The sequence below is a fragment of the Siphateles boraxobius genome, unplaced genomic scaffold, assembly GCF_051911475.1.
Source record: "Siphateles boraxobius isolate OS27281-9 unplaced genomic scaffold, OSU_SipBor_1 66, whole genome shotgun sequence".
NCBI classification, from domain to species: domain Eukaryota; kingdom Metazoa; phylum Chordata; class Actinopteri; order Cypriniformes; family Leuciscidae; genus Siphateles; species Siphateles boraxobius.
Window position 1 is genome coordinate 25,291,781 of NW_027509193.1, and position 17,490 is coordinate 25,309,270.

At 40.8% G+C, this 17,490-nt stretch overlaps 1 protein-coding gene across 2 annotated transcripts in view; it reads left to right on the forward strand.

The window, feature by feature from the left end:
- Positions 1-17,490, forward strand: part of cacna1ha (calcium channel, voltage-dependent, T type, alpha 1H subunit a) — a 112,514-nt gene that overhangs the window by 43,429 nt on the left and 51,595 nt on the right. For both annotated transcript variants that reach the window (XM_077213249.1, XM_077213250.1), the window contains exons 3-5: positions 14,939-15,050; positions 16,384-16,517; positions 16,857-16,954. In XM_077213249.1, coding sequence (XP_077069364.1) covers positions 14,939-15,050; positions 16,384-16,517; positions 16,857-16,954 — 344 coding nt within the window. The remainder of the gene's footprint in view (positions 1-14,938; positions 15,051-16,383; positions 16,518-16,856; positions 16,955-17,490) is intronic.

The window sequence follows — 17,490 nt, forward strand, 5'->3', positions numbered from 1 at the left end:
TCATCTGTGCACTATTACTTCCTAATTTGTTAATCAGAGTTTCTGTTTAGTTAATAGTAGTTACTAGATTGTTAATAAACTTTTTCAGTAGTTCTCTGGGAAGCATTAAACAAATAGTAGTTATTGATTAGTTAATAGTCAACTACCACTTTCATCTGTGCGCTATTACTTACTAGTTCGTTAATCAGAGTTTCTTGTTAGTTAATAATAGTTACTAGATTGTTAATATTGTATTACTCATTGGTTCTTGTGTAGTTATTCATTAACGAAGGAACCGTATTCTAAAGTGTTACCACTAACTATGGTAACCCACGTTCCCTCTCTATCGAGATTCCTATTAGTCGGTCACGACGTACGCCGAGAGACCAACTGATAGGGAACTCCCTTTGGAGTGGACTGTGTGCTTTGTACATTTGCAGATGTTTTTCATGCGCAAACATCAGCATTACACACTAAAGAAAGTTGAAAAATAGGTCTTCTTTAAAATGTAGTTGTGGAGGTTCTTCTCTCTCTGTCTTTGTTGTCGTTTTGAACAGAGGATTGACAGATGAACAATGTCAAGAACATTAGACAGGAAAGCTCTCAGGGTGCAGAAGATTATAGGCCTGTTATGTGAAATTACAGCGTTGGCGATGTCAGACGCTATTGTTTACACAGTATAGATATAATTTGTTGATTTAATTATTAATTAAAGCGAGCCGCAGAGCCTGCATATGATAATAGAAAAATAACCAAAGAACTTGTTGAATATTGCCAGAGGGGATGAGTTGCCAATAATGGAGGATGCTTCACTTGTTTAATGCAACGAACAGCATAAAACATGCTGCACTTATACAGAGCATTGTTTGGAATAATGTGTGTGTAATGGATACTGTAATGGAGTAACAGAAGATAGGCACATTAAAGAAAAGAGCATTGTAATATCTCTTAAAGGTGTTTTAAGGTGTTTTTTTTATCTAGACTCTTAATCTAATGTAATGCAGCAAAGGTTTGTGGGAAAGGAAGCTGCTGAACATTTATTCGTTGTCCCCAAGGCAGACAAGTGTTCCTGTAGAAACAACAAAAGAGGAAACAAATTTGATTATTTTTCTCTGTTCTCCCTCCCTCTCTGTTTCTCCTCCTTATGTCTTTTCTTTTCTCATATGGAAGGAGGGTAAAGTCCCTCACTTTCGACTGCCGCCACACACAATAAAACAAAACATTAAATAAAATCCAGGCCTGTTCCTCTCTCGATCTCCACTGTCATCGCTCCTCCTTTTATCCTCCGTGAGAGATACAAGACCGGTGCGCTGCGCAGGTGTCACTCATCAGTAATCACGCCACCGGCCTCGGGCTGCTCTCTCAGGGCTCTCGTCCTCGTCCTGCTCACCACAATTCTATATTATTATTATATTATTAAATTATTATTATTTTCATGTATTGGCACATGTAAAGTTTAGCTGAAATAGCAGATTTCGAATGTTGAATCGGGGTGAATTGAAATATACTGTCGAATTCGCTCTTTTACAAGTTCGAACAGAGATTATTTTTGACAAATAGCTCATTGTGACATAATAACTGAACTAATCTTGCTGTTTAAACCTGGAAATTACAAGATAAATGCTAATTCAGCATGTTACTGTACCCACAGTACACTTTTTTTTTAAAGGAAAGTAGTAAAATAATAAAAGTAAGTACTAATAGATTTTTTTAAACTAAGAACTGGATCCAAATTCTCTATACTGAATGTTTATTAAAAAGGATTTTGTGTCAGAAAAGGTTTTGGATTTTGTTACGATAATCACATTAGAGCGAGATAAGGCAAGTGCTTTTTAAAAGGATTGCAAGTAAATGTATATTTCAATTATCAGTGAGTACATTTCCTGGGATTTCCTTTTTGCTGTTGTTTTTTGGCTCACACCATCTGCTTAGCCTACAGTTTTTATGTTATACATCAACTACTGTCAATCAATGTCAGTGATATGCATTCATGCAATAAAGTGATCTTGCACAGAAGACATAAAACAACAGCACTGCAGCTTCTCACTCTCTAGTGGAAGTAGTTTAGGTGGGCTGGTTCTCAGATGCCTATCTAGGACTTTAATGCTAAAGTGTCAGTCTGTGATTCCACTCTCTGTTCCTGTATAAATCATTTTTCTGTTGGTGTGTCACACCACAGATGGCCTGTCCCAGTCAACGGCTGTTCCTGCTGTTACCAAGCAACCAGAAAACTATACAACGGTGTAGTAGAGAAATTTTTCATAAGCAAGCTAATCAGTGCAATCAATGTTGTCTGTCTCTGTTGTCCCTGTTCCTGATAGCCTTTTTTATTTTGCATCATGCACCTTTTTTTAAGTTACACAAATGGTAGTTTTAAAGATAAGACATGTTCAAATGAGAAGAAAAAACACTTTTTTTTAACTTAGTCGTAATTTACATAAGTGTAATACACAAAAGTATAGTGAATCATATACAGGTCCTTCTAAAAAAATTAGCATATTGTGATAAAGTTCATTATTTTCCATAATGTAATGATAAAAATTAAACTTTCATACAGGTCCTTCTCAAAAAATTAGCATATTGTGATAAAGTTCATTAGTTTCCATAATGTAATGATAAAAATTAAACTTTAATATATTTTAGATTCATTGCAGACCAACTGAAATATTTCAGGTCTTTTATTGTTTTAATACTGATGATTTTGGCATACAGCTCATGAAAACGTCTCGGTTACGTATGTAACCCTCGTTCCCAGAGTAGGGAACGGAGACGTTACGTCGGATGACGACGAATGGGGGTTTCGCTTAGAACACCTATCGACTTCGAGTATTAAAAACGAGCCAATGGCGATGAAATACCATGGGTCTGCGGAATTTGCATAGCGTATCTCCGCCCCACCGCGTGGGTATAAAAGGAGGACGCCGGCAACATGCAGATATGTCTCGCTGAGGAGCCGAGACTGAACTCAGGCGTCTACCCAGCAGTACAGCGGAAGTGGCAGGGAGAAGTAACATCTCCGTTCCCTACTCAGGGAACGAGGGTTACATTCGTAACCGAGACGTTCCCTTTCGTAGTCACTCCGAGTTACGTCGGATGACGACGAATGGGGGTCCCCGTGTAATCACACCACTTCACAGCTCTCTTCCAGTGCCCTGCGTAAAACTGAGATCCCTGTCGTAAGACTAGCAAGGAGTCCTATTTAACACAGGAATACCAAGGTACACTGGGGAGCATATCCCAAAGTTTAGAGGAAATATGCAAAATATTGCCAGCTCAAAAGGGGGGGACTTAGAGAATACACATATGTCCCGAAGGATGGATATGGAGAACACTGGGGTGTCCAGCCGCAGGTGGAATATTTCAACCCCAGGGGTGGAAAGGTGGCTTGCCAAGGGAAAGGCACATGCTCAAGGAGGATTACAGTGGAAATACACATGTGGGGGTTACTCAGGGGAGGAACCATGCACACGGAGGCACCTAGCCGACGCACAGGCAATAGACACTGGCGCCAGCGTCAACAGTGCTGGAGGAACTCAGGGCCTCAGAGAGGAGGCTCACCTGAGGAATATATCGCACGTATCCAGTCCGTAGAGTGGAATGGCGAGAAAGCGAGACACCTGAGCGGGTCCAATACTAGCTGGTAGAAGCGAGTACATGAGAGGACACTGGCTCCACTCAGTGATTGTAGAATCTGGTGAATGAGTTAGGTGTCGCCCAGCCTGCAGCTCTGCAGATGTCTGTTAGCGAGGCGCCATGCGCTAGAGTCCAAGAGGACGCCACACTCCGGGTGGAGTGGGCGGTCACACCAAGGGGGCACGGTCGACCTTGCTGCTGGTATGCCAAAGCAATGGAGTCCACTATCCAGTGAGACAACCTCTGCTTGGAGAGAGCCTTTCCCTTCAGCTTCCCACCATTACAGACAAAGAGCTGGACTGAGGTCCTGAAACACTGTGTTCTGTCTACAAAGGTGCGGAGAGCACATACTGGACAGAGCAGTGCCAAGGCTAGGTCTGCCTCCTCCGAGGGCAGCGCTTGCAGGTTCACCACCTGGTCCCGGAAGGGAGTAGTAGGAACCTTGGGCACATATCCAGGCCGGGTTCTCAGGATCACGTGAGAGTAAGCCAGCCCGAACTCCAGGCACGCTTGGTCAACGGAGAATGCGTACAGGTCTCCTACCTTCTTGATAGAGGCCAGTGCAACCAGGAGCGCTGCTTAAGCTCCACTGATTGCAAAGGCTCAAAGGGGGAACGAGAGGAGGCGAGGAGGATTCAGTCTCCTCGCTCCTCTCAGGAACCTGATGATCAGGTCGTGCTTCCCCACGGACTTACCTTCTACCAAGTCATGGAGTGCGGCAATGGCGGCAACATAGGCTTTGAGGGTGGAGGGAGACAGCCTATGCTCCAACCCTTCTTGAAGGAAGGAAAGCACGACACCGACCGAGCATCTCCGGGGGTCTTCTCGGGGGAGAAGAGCACCAGCTGACGAAGAGGTTCCACTTCAACGCGTAGACGTGTCTCGTGGACGACGCTCTAGCGGAAGTGAAGGTAGCCACCATCGCAGGTGGTAGGGTACTCAACCTGCCTGGTCCCGCCCAGGAGCCACACGTGGAGGCTCCAAAGATCGGGACGAGGGTGCCACAGGGTGCCCCGTCCCTGAGAAAGAAGGTTCTTCCTCAGAGGAATGGGACAAGGAGGTGCTGTCGCGAGGAGTATGAGTTCGGAGAACCAGGTCCGGGTGGGCCAGTAGGGCATATTTGCGGCCCCTCGGCCAGCTGTGCGCCAGTGCGTCCGTGCCGAGCGTGCCCTCGGTCAGGGAATAATACAGGTCGCAACGGGTCGAGTCGTGAGAGGCAAACAGATCTATCTGTGCGTCCCCGAACTGGACCCAATCAGCTGAACCGACTGGGGATGGAGACGCCATTCTCCAGGGAGGGGCTGAAGCCGTGAGAGCTCGTCGGCTGCACAGTTCAGAACTCCGGGAATGAAAATGGCTTGAAGCGACCTCAGATGCTTCTGACTCCATAAGAGGAGGTGGCGGGCGAATTGCGACATATGGCGCGAGCGTAGACCACCTTGACGGTTGATGTACGCTACTGTGGCGGTATTGTCTGATCGGACTAGTACGTGTTGACCCCAGAGCAACGCCCGGAAGCGGTGCAGGGCAAGGCGTACTGCCAGCAACTCGAGGCAATAGACACACCTAAGTGTGAAGAAATTCTCTGAACCTCAGGAGCATTTCTGCTCAACACCTGGGTGTGATAAATCTCACTGAATTTTTCAGGACCATTTCTGCTCAACATGAGAGTGTGACAGCATGTCCATTGCGCATGGCGCCCCAGCCCGTGGGGGCATCTGTTGAGACAACAGCATGCCGGGAAGCTCGTTCCAGGGGCACTCGGGCCCGTAAAAAACTGAGGTTCGACCACGGGGTGAGTACTGACGGCAGGTCGAAGTAACTGGTACTCGGAGGGTGCCGTGTTGCCATGCCCACCTCGGGACTCGGTCGCGAAGCCAAAGCTGAAGCGGTCTCATATGAAGCAATCTGAGTGGCGTACCGCGGCTGCAGATGCCATATGCCCCAGGAGCCTCTGAAAAAAAAACTTCAGTGGAACCGCACTCTTGCGCTTGATAGTCTCAGGCAAGTCAGCAATGGCTGAGTGGAGAAGGCGACCAAGTCCATACCGAGAAAAGAGCTCCTCTGCACGGGGCAAAGTTTACTCCTTTCCCGGAGCACTGGGTCCCTGTATTCGCAAACCTGGTCTCAGGAGTGAGCTTAAGACAGCCAGTCACCGAGATAGTTCAGGATGCGAACCCCGTGTTCCCATGGAGGAACAAGGGCTGCCTCAACAACCATGGTGAAGGCGCGATGAGACAGGGCTAGCCCGAATGGGAGAACATCGTACTGATATGCACGCGCCCTGACAGCAAACCGTAGGTATGGTCTGAGTCGAAGGAGAACGGAGACATAAAAGTAGGCGTCCTTCAGGTTGATCGCTGCAAACCAATCCTGTGGCCGCACACATCCTGAAATGCGTTTGGCCAGGAACATCTTGAACGGCAGCCAGTGAAGGGAGCGGTTCAGATGCGTAGGTCCAGGATTGGCCGTAACCCACCAGACTTCTCCGGGACAATGAGGTAGGGGCTGTAAACCTGGACCTCATTTCGGCTGGACGGACAGTCTCAATCGCACCCTTCGCCAGTAGGGTAGCAACCTCCGCTCTCATGATAGGGGCATAGCCACCGACCAAAGTGGAGCGGACTCCCCTGAAGCGGGGAGGAGACCATGCGAACTGAATCGCATAGCCGAGCCGATGGTTCGCGCGACCTGGCGGAACAGATAGGGAAGCTCTAGGCAGGCTCCCAACTGTGCCAGCGGCGTCAAGAACCACAGACGTCCCCCCGATGGTGCAGCGAAGCGGAATGACCGGCCCAGACATGGGCGGCATAGCGGCCCGGGATGGGGGCAAGGTCATAACCGCACCCTATTCAAAAGTTTGGGGTCAGTAAATGTTATTTTGGAAACAAATTAATACCTTTATTTAGCAAGGATGCATTAAATTGATCAAAAATATATGCATTTCAGATAAACACTGTTCTTTTAAACTTTCTATTCATCAAAGAACCCTGAATAAATGTACCATGGTTTCCACAAAAATATTAAGCATCTGTTTTCAGCATTGATAACATTAATAATTTTTTTAATTAATAACATTAATTAATATTTCTTGAGCACCAAATTAATTAATGATGCAGAATAAATGACATATCAAAATATGTTAAAATAGAAAAATGTATTTTAAATTGTAAAAATATTTCACAATATTACCTTTTATTTATTTATTTTTACTGTATTTTGATCCAATAAATGCAGCCCTGGTGGGCATAAGAGACTTCTTAATCAGATAAATCGTATCAACCACAAACTTTTAAATAGTAGTCTGTAAAATGTTATATTTTTATAATTTTATATTTTGCATAATCTTATATAATAATAAATAATACAAAAAAAGAAGATACATTATAGAAGTTGGATTTAAAATCCACTGTTACGTTCCCCCAAAACGGTAAATCCAGGGGAAAGGGGAAGCAACAATAATTTAAAATAACCAGGGCAACAGAGAACCGGAAGTCAGAGTCATGTGCAGTTGAAGTGTGTATTTATTATAATATGGACAAAGAAAAACCAATACAAAATTACTCTCTCACAATGAGACAGCAAACAAGCAAGTTAAGGCAAACAATAAACACAAACTAAATAACTGAGAACAAAAACAAGATTCAACATTTACTGGACTACTAAACAATCCTCTCTCCACTGAGGAGGTTAACACACAAACAAACACCAAACACTGTTCTAAACTCACAACACGATGCAAGTTGGTGTTCAACCCACAGGTTGAATAAAGTTGGTCTGCAATTTGGTCACAACTGGAAGGAAGAGAAATGAACAGAACCAGCACACATCTCAAAACAACACACTCAAACTGTGCTAAGAACAGTCTTCTTATCCTCCAGGTACTGAGTGTTAATCAGGCACACCTGTTGACACTCACACATGCAGCCCAGACATGGAGTGGGAGGGCCACCACCTGAGAGAGAGAAGAAAGAAATACACCCCAACCAAACACATGACCCTTAGGGTCGTAACATCCACTTTATTTGTTATCTTACAAATGTACTTCTGTCAGGACCACTATCGTCAAATACTATAGGTAGACGTGTATCAGCTGAGAGTCCTTGACTAACGTGACCTGCCAGAACTGACGCTACGCTTAATTTGTGTGCTAAAACCAAATGCTGTCCACTTGCAGTCTCCATGAAGTTTGAAGAATGATAGCATTCAATAACCTTTTATTTGACGTCACCGTTTGTCAGTTTCTTCTCCCGTTTGGAAGGCATGTGATACTCCAGATCATTATGCACACAGCTGGCAGCGGCTGCGGTGGTTCAGCTGAAATAAACGGCATCTCAGCTCAAGGACACAGTGGAGGGGCACCACACGGGGCTTGTTTAATTGCCGCTGTATGTCCTCTGTAAACAGACGTGGGTTTAACGGAGAGAACGACCGGCACGTAAGCGAAGCCAACGGTTGACTCGAGGGTCTGCTACAATTCCAGATGTTTCACTATTCCTGGATAGCCCAGGGCCCTTGCACACGTCACATGTGCGTTCAGCGCTTTGATTTTCACCTTGGCCAGGTCTCTAGATCATTCTCACTGATGTGAATTCACACATGATGTATATAGGTGTGGAGCAGCACATGCCCAAAGGGAATGTCATGATAGCTTCAGCATTGCACGTAATGATTTCAATTCTCTATTGGAAACATGAAATATGTTAACCTTTTGTGAGTAATATTCCCTGTCTCTCAGATATATGCTGCATTCATCTGAACACTTTACCATTAAAGATGTGAGCGCTTGTCAACCGCTCTGAGATAAATGTCTAAGCTATAAAAACGGCAATCTTCTTCAGAGAAGCAACAAAGTGCTAATTGTCCTCCATGGTTGACTAAAAGCACTACTTTTCAGGCAATGATGACCTGGACGTTTTTGCGCAAACTTTGAGTAGGCCTCATGTCGGGGTTTTTTTTTTTTTTTTGTAATCTGATATTGTAATGCTTGATAGGAGCATCAGTAATTGATTTTTAAAGACCAAAATGTTATTGCAAGAATGGATGGGCGCTGTGGTAATTGATCTGTGTTTGTACAAATTGGAAAGTCTTTTATTTAGTTAAAGACATTTTCAAAAGGGTTGCCAGGTTTTGTAATTTATACACCCTGTGGGCAGTCATTTTAAAAAGTGTGTTGTGGGCAGCATTGGCGGAAATTTGTAATGCATTTTAAAAGGTTCCTGTAAAGGTTTTAAAAACATACGCATGGAAATGCAATACAGATGTAGCGTTAATTGAAAGATATTTTGTATTCATTACACAATAATCAATTTGATGCTAATAAATAAATATAAAGCAGGCTACAATATGAGCAAGCGTGCAAAAATATTGCCAGCACTTTGATCTTTTTAGTTGTTCTATTTATATTAATATTGCATTTAATGACCTCATGACCTCAGCGCAATTCAAGTCGTAGCCATGCAGTTTGTTAAGAAACTTGAGTTTTTGTGTCACTTTACTATGTTAGAGTGACTTTGCCTGTCAATCAAACACTGTGACCTCTATTTTCAGCACACAAAAGCAGCTGCGAATTCTGGTTCACCAGTGATTGATAAATCGAGTTTGTCTTTGCTCCCGGGACCGTTTCACCTTATTGTTCCTGTGGATGGAAGTATTTAGCAGCATGTTGTGGAGAGTAAGAGGAACGACGATGGTTTGGATGTGATCAGCAGGTTTTCTTGCAGTACAGCTGGCCTGGTGCAGTTCTTAGATCCGCTGGATCTGTTGTGGGAATTCAGCCACGTGACAGTGATAAATGGCTTGTCTCTTGCAACTGCATTCTATAAACCTTTTACTTATCCAGGTCCGTGATCATTAAAAGCCACTCAGCTTGTGGAATCTGGTATTTCATCATACTCCCTGTTAAAAGGACTGACTTAGACCAGGAATTAATTTCCGTACTGGTTGATGCTGGTTAATGATGGCATCTGGCTGTCGGCTAATTCCACCGCTGGAGACACGGATAATAACGGTCAGACCTTCATCAGTATTTAATGTATTGGATTAATGATGTTAAGTGGTGGTGAATGGAGAGCACAGGAAATGAGAATGAGATTATCTTATTTCTAAGAAGCCGCTTACTATCACAGTCTGATACATCCACTGAAGCAGGGAGGCTTAATTGTATTTCAAGGCCAGGACTTGTTTAGTGGCCGTCCCATCATTATAGTGTCATAGTTCATAAAGGGTATGCTAAATCTGTGTTTTTAAGGCATGGGATCTGCCGTCTCTGCTAAAGTCTCCCCAAAGTCCTTTTAAGGCAAGTCATTTTATTCAACGGCCATCTCGCTAATGACCTGGGTAGCAATTTACTATATAAGTTGTACACACACATATATATATATATATATATATATATATATATATATATATATATATATATGTGTGTGTGTACAACCTATATAGTAAGTATATATATATATATATATATATATATATATATATATATATAAATGTTGGGACTTTCATTCATACATCTGCCATAATTGAGCGTTACATTTTCTCCATTGTTTTTTTTTTTTTTTACTGAGCTCTTATTATTATATTTAATCACAATTAAGTGAACATTTATTTGCATCCTATTAGGCACATTGTCAATTGTGCCATTGTGTAAATCAAGTTATATTCAATAATTAATTAGTCTTAAGTGTTTGAGCTTGACCTGAGAATATTTCTGTCTGCTAAGTCTGGTATACTTTAATAGTAAATACTACTTTGAATTACAACACCAGAATATTCTTTGTATTCCTATTCTGTAAGTCGCAGAGTACTGCAAAACAGGAAGGACCCAACAATATTGTCTGTCCCTGGGGTTTGGACCCTCTGACTCTACTGGAGAAGGTTATTACAGATTGTCTTGATTGAATTTGCTCTCTGCTAATGAACGTACAGCAGAGGGGAGCAATGCATCTCCACTTGCATTGTGATGAGTTGGCTGACTCAGAAGAAACCGGTCACCCTCGTGTCAGTGGGGTCCATTAGTCTAGGTGGCAGGCTGTGACGGTCCTCTTGGCTTAATCAATGTGATGGCTTCATTAATCCTTTTCTCCTAAGCTAGCAACAAGCAAATAATCCAATTGTTAGCAGTGACAGTAAGTAGTGAGACTTCCAGTTTTCTATATCTCAGAGTCCTTTTTTTTTGGTCATGATGCTGCCAAGAAAGGTGAAACCAGCACTCAGAGAAAGCCCATTTATCATTTTGAAGGGCATCACAGAAAAAGGAAGCCTCTGTTTAAGCTTTAACATTGCAGGATATTTCTATTAGTATAAAAGGAATCTATAATGTGTTTTTTTTCTGTACGTCAGTCATTCATAGGTTGATTTCCCATTACTGTGGCATTATAAAAAAAAAAAAACGTTCTCATTATTAAAGCAAAGAGGGGTTTCCATTGTGAACAAATCTATTCTCGTCAAATTCGTCAATTTTAAACTGACTGAAAATGCATCTAATTTTACTCAACAAAAATAACTCCCCAAATATTCCAACATTTTTTATGTTGCTAAAACGTCACTTGTAAAACATGCGAGATGAAAAGACTGAATTTGAAATAACATAACATATTTTAATAAACTTAATTGTAATGTATCCGAATTCAGTCTTGCTTATTGCCACTTACTGGGGCAATGATATAATTGCAGAAAAGTTCAGTGAATGAATCTGAATAATAAATGTTACAACATCGGCAACTATCAGAGAAAAATAAATAAAGAAGCTACTGCTAATAATCTGAACAGCAGTGCCAAAAACCCACATTAGCCCCTAGAATGTGTAAATGAACACCTCTGTTAATTATGTCTTATTACTATTGCTTTATTTGCCAACTAAATGCTTTATTTATTCAGCGACACGATGCCAACTGCTGCGATCACAGGGATTTAAGTTTAAAGTGTGATTTCCAACCTCAATAGTTTTTCAGTGAGTCATGCATTTGCATGTTAGTGGGTTTCAATCAGGGCGGTAGCTGCGGCTTCCTCAGAAAAGAGATTCTGGAGGTTTCTTCTAACACACAGACACATTTTGCAACACAGTCATATGGCAGATGTTCACAAGAGAGCGTGATAAAGGAGGCAGTCTGCCGTGGCTGTGTACCACTTAGTCGGCAGGATGAGTTCTTCTAGGACAGACAATGTCTTGCACAAACAGTTCCATCTAGCCATCAAAGTCGTGCAACTTTTCTGTGATGTAACAGAAAGCCCAGTAAATTACTGCCATAAGCCCCATTGCTAGAGCTATCTGAAGAAAATAACTGGAGGCTTTGGAAGAAAAAACACTCAGACGAGCCAAGTTTTCTGTGTTGTTGCTGTGTAGAGAACGAATGAAATGACAGCGATTTGCATCACTGCAGGTCACCAGGTCGCTGTATTGTTGGTCACTAGTAGGCGTTCATGCTTCTGGATGCTCTAATACCCATAGCTTTGGAAAATATGGTCACATAATAGATCTGTTGATTGTAAAAATAAGATCCGTTTTGACAAAAAATCAGTTCTTGCTGATAATCTTCTCATTGTGCAGGGGAAGTTTGTATAGGGCAGTGAATAATGTATCATGTCCTGATGACAAGATGAACAATTATCAATCAAACTATAAATTAAACTCACTCATAATACAGACAATTAAATCATATTGCTGTATGTGGGTAAAGACAAATCATATAGAAGAGATTAATCATTGACAATAACATTGAACTAAATTGCAACAAATGGCCCTTATCACATACACACTTTTAATATTTCTCTACAGGGAAAATGGACAATAAATATTGACTCATTCTGCACTACACCTGTTTTAGATGCTCTCTAGTATAAGCTTGTCCCTGCCCTGATGCCGACAGACAGAAATTCATTAAATTGATCAAAAATGACAGTAAAGACTTTGTCATAGAACAATTCCAAGTCAAATAAATGCTGTTCTTTTGAACTTTCTACTTTCACAGAAACCTGAAAACACAACTGATTTCTACTTCGATAATTATGAGGAATAAGACTGGAGTAATGGGTGCTAAAAATTCAGCGTTGACATTGCAGAAATAAACACAATTTTAAAATGTATTCAAATAGAAAAAAGTTACATTTTAAATTGTAAAATATCACAATATTGTAGTTTTATTTTTAACCAAATAAATGCAGCCTTTGTGAGCATAAACAAACTTTTCAAAAGCATTAGAAATCGAACAAAATGCACACATTTGAATGGTTGGGTTGTGTACATAAAGTCTATTTAAAAAAAGAGGGAGAATTCTTTTAATAGGTCCAGAAGAAATATGTCAACACAAGACCAAAACTGTGTTCATCATGTGATGTCATGGGTTCTTTAAGAGTTCCAACAAATGTGCTTGTTTGGGGACTATTATTTTATAGTAAGTCTCTATGAACGAGTATGAAACTTAACTTTAATTTCCTAAACAAATCATGTGCAAAGTATAATAAAGCAATGTATTTGCTTGTCTGTGAATAATACAAGAAGGGGAAGAATGGTGGAATAATAAAGGAGTAGAGAGAAGAAAACAATCTTCACAATGGTTGGGACATTTTGGCTCCCTAGAGTTGGCTCGACTGGTGGTTGGGAAAATTCTTATTTTAGCAGTAATGCATTTCCATTTACCTTTTAAGGGGATGGATAGACCGTAGAGCCGGTAAACTTGGCCAGTTCATTTCAACAGAAAAGCATTATTTAATAAGTGACAGATTATCAATTTAAGCCACTCCACTCAGACTGTGGTCTGTGAGTGGGAACGTGACTTGTTAAAGTCCACTCCATTTCCTGCATTTCCCTGGAGAGTGTAGCCATCTTTATGAAGTGGGATTTGAGACCTGGATCTGCTTGGAAGTAAGACTGAGACGTGATGTCTTTCACGCTAATCAAAGTATTCCACGTCCTGATTTACCACAGCCCCCTGGACGTCCACTGTCCATCCTGGAAAATCATGTCCAACCCCAATTTTCTTCATTGTGTGCAAGTTGAATAGAAATCCTTGAAACTCTTGAAAATATATTTTTTCCTTCCGTTTTTTATTCTTTACAACTTATCTGTTGTTTGTGAAGCTCCGACAGAGGTACAGTGACTTGAAAATCCTTAGGGTTCATCATCAGCACCTGATTTCAGTCACTGCTCCATTGTGAGGGAACACAATGTTGTGACACCCACAATCCAAAGCTCTGTGATTGCTTATGGAAATGAGTCCATGAAGCAGTGTTCAAATTTCTCATGTGTGTATTGCATAGCAAGTGCCCATCATTTGCCCCATTTTAGATGAGCAGACCTGCATAATAGATGAGCTGCGAAACCCTTGGTGGAACGAAGATGTCATTTCAACCCTAAAAAAGCTGATTGTGTCCTTGAAGGGTTTAAGCGCAGATGTTTTAAAGATTGTGTTTGAATAGAGCTAGATGATCAGAAATTGTCTTGAAAACATCAGGATCCATAAGGGCCTGTGGGTGTTGTTGTTGCTGATTTGTGGTGTGACGGCCGCTGGTCATGATGGACACGTTGGTCTTGATTTTCAGTGTAGCGGTATGGAGATGCTGATATGTTCTTATGGCATCTGACATCTCAGACAGCAGTGGAACCAATAGTTGTGCAGCTGAAACAGACATAACCCTGTTTCTGTTGCACTCACTAAATATTTCAGCAGATAAGCAGTGAGAAGAAGATTTTATTTCTGCTTGGATCTTTGATATGGCTATATAGTTTATTGAATGTCTTACGAATTCAGCAAGGACGCATTAAATTTAAAAAAAGTTAGGGCAAATACATTTATAATCATCATATTAGAATTATTTCTGAAGGATTATGTCACTGAAGACTGGAGTAATGATTCTGAAAATTTAGCTTTGTGTGTAACATTGATTTCTCAATATATAAGCTTCTTTTTTTTACTACATATCTTGGCTTTTTATTTTATAATGGTTTGTTAAACTTTTAATACACCTCCAGACCTTTCACTAAATGCACTTTATATTTTATTTAATCTACAATTGAAAGATAAAATGTGTAAATAATAGGCTTTGCACTCCTTAATCATGCTTTAGAAGTTTAATTAAAATTCATTCAGAAGGAAGGAACGTTTTTTAATAATGTCCTTGAATTTTTTGCAAATCCGTAGTGTTGTTTGCTCTAATTTGTTAAACTCATTTTCTCTAACTAAGGGATCGATAAAATCAGTATTGGTGTTTACTATCTATGCATCTTTATGTTCCATAGAGAAATATTTATTTGCAATTAGCTAAACACAGTCCAGAAACCATGACTATATGATATCTGTGATATATTTCCTTGACTCTTGTGCACATGGTTTGAGCATGTGAGCATGCTGGTGATTCTGTTGAACTGTGTGACTCTGGGCATGTTCCAGCCATGTGAGGACCTCAAGTGCCAGTCTGAGTGGTGTATCATCTTACAGGTAAGTCTCGCTTCAATATACTATGAGAGATGGACTCTGAAAGCTCATTATATGATAATGTTACCTCAAACATCAGTCAAAGATAGTATTCCATAAAAGTTTTGGATAGAAAGTAGATATTGAATTGTATTTAGGCCTACTGTAGATATTAAATTGCACAAAATAGCATCAAACCAAATGGCCTCTGCAATCAAATGTCGTCAGAACTAGCTTCACTTTTCTGAGCCATTACTTTAAATCAAACTAGTTTCAATGTGATTTTTTGTGAATGTATGAAGATCAAACAGGCGTCCTAGAATAACAGCCATTGTTCATCACATGTTAGACTAACATGGTCCATGTTTAATTTTTTTGTCTTTAATTGCTTTATCCATATTTTTCATAATTTGACCTTTCCTTGTCTGCATGACATTTGTGGATTTGATGTGTGCATCAGGGTATAGTTAATCAAATAATACTAAAGCAATACAACGTTTTTGTCTTTTTTATTAAAATAAACAATATAAAAAAAATATTTTATTTCAGGTAGTTGGCAAGGCAACATTAACATAAAAATCTACTTTAACTTTATGTACTAAAATAACTAAAACTGAAAAAAAAAAAAACTATGGACATATTTATAAAAAAATTTATAAAATTTAAAAAAAAATACTTTTGGGGCCACAATACATCAGAATTCACATTTTAGTCTTAAAACGATTCGTTACCCTTTATTTCATCTGTTTATTTTATCATTTTTGTGTCCAGTGTTTTTAGGACTGTCCCACCATAGACTTGGCTTAAGCCCATGTTTTGTGGCACACACAGGTTTAGGGGTCAGAGACCCCTATCAGAGATAGAATATCAGAGACTGAAGCATTTTGCTTCCTTGGTTTTGTAATTCTCTGTAATCCTGCCCACGCTCCCACAAAAGTGAGCTGGGTTGTATATATGGTACTGTGGGAATTTTGTTTGTCCAGAAGAGCCTGACATCAGCATCGGCAGTATTTTGGAGATCGGGTCAGCTGAGGCCAGAGCTGAAAATACTGCATAACATGAATCATAGCTGATCTCTCACTCTCTCTCCCTGTAAAACTCTCAAATGGTGCCCACATTTATATACACACATTTTTGCCTGTACAGAGGCCCTAACACGACATGGTGATGGGGAAAAAATGGACGAGAGGATAAAATTATATTTCAATGCTTTTGCGTTCTATCACAGAGCAAAAATGTTGCTTGCAAATTCAAAAGCATTGAAATATAATAGTTTTCCCCCCATCTCATGTTCTGCCTCCTAGATAAAATGTCTGTCCTTTTATGTGTTTGTAAATACTGTGGCTTTTGTCCTCAGGCATTTGATGACTGCATCTTTGCCTTCTTTGCTGTGGAGATGGTCATCAAAATGATAGCCCTAGGGATTTTTGGATCAAAGTGTTACCTTGGTGACACATGGAACCGCCTGGACTTCTTCATTGTCATGGCAGGGTGAGGAAACCTGTCTCTTTTCTCAGTTGTCACTCGTGCATTCAGCCATTATCACCACGGTAAAGCTGGTCAAGAGGGACCCGCCGCTCCATTTACAGGCCGTCAGTTGGGAAATAGAATTACTGTGAGATTTCCCAGCTCTACGATTCATTAACCATTTAAAAAACATTCCCATTGTTGTTTATATTGACCTTTAAATTGACATGAGTGATGTCTTCTTTTTTTAAAACCACTTTTCTTTCATTATCCTCACGTAAGATCGACAAAAAGAAAGGTTATAGAGATTGACCTTTAGTTTCTGACTCTTGCAGTACGTTTCCTCTGCTCTGCTTCCTCCAGGATGATGGAGTATTCACTGGACGGTCATAACGCCAGTCTGTCAGCCATCCGGACTGTGCGAGTGCTCAGACCACTGCGAGCCATCAACCGAGTGCCTAGTAAGTGTCTTAAATGCTGGAAAATCCTGATAAAATGATGCATTTATGGTCATTGATTGGTTCAAGTTGGTTTAAACATATTGATCAATCAGGTTAAGTCGACTGGGTCACCTTGGCTGAGCTGCTGGGGATCCAAGGTGATAAATTACATGATATTTACGGCTCAGCGAATACGGCTAGCAATTTGTATATTTCCAGGAGAATATTTTTCTCTGCTATGAATTTCCTTGACAGCAGCAAACTAGCTATTATATTCCAGAAACCAGCTTTAACCACCTGAGGCTGCTTTGACCTGGTTTTTCCAGCAGGCTGATCTTTGGCTGCTGATGCTATACCTGCCTCTCAAAGACAATGTTATGTGTCATTTCATCTGTGATGAAAGGAGAAAACAGCTGCCTTATCTATGACGTAAAGCAGGGATCATCTCAGCCAATCGTGTGATGAGCCTGTGTGCAGGAAAAACAACTTACAGAAAACACTAGTCTATAAATTACCCAGCAGAACATGTCCCACAAACGAGAGGCGTATTTATTTAT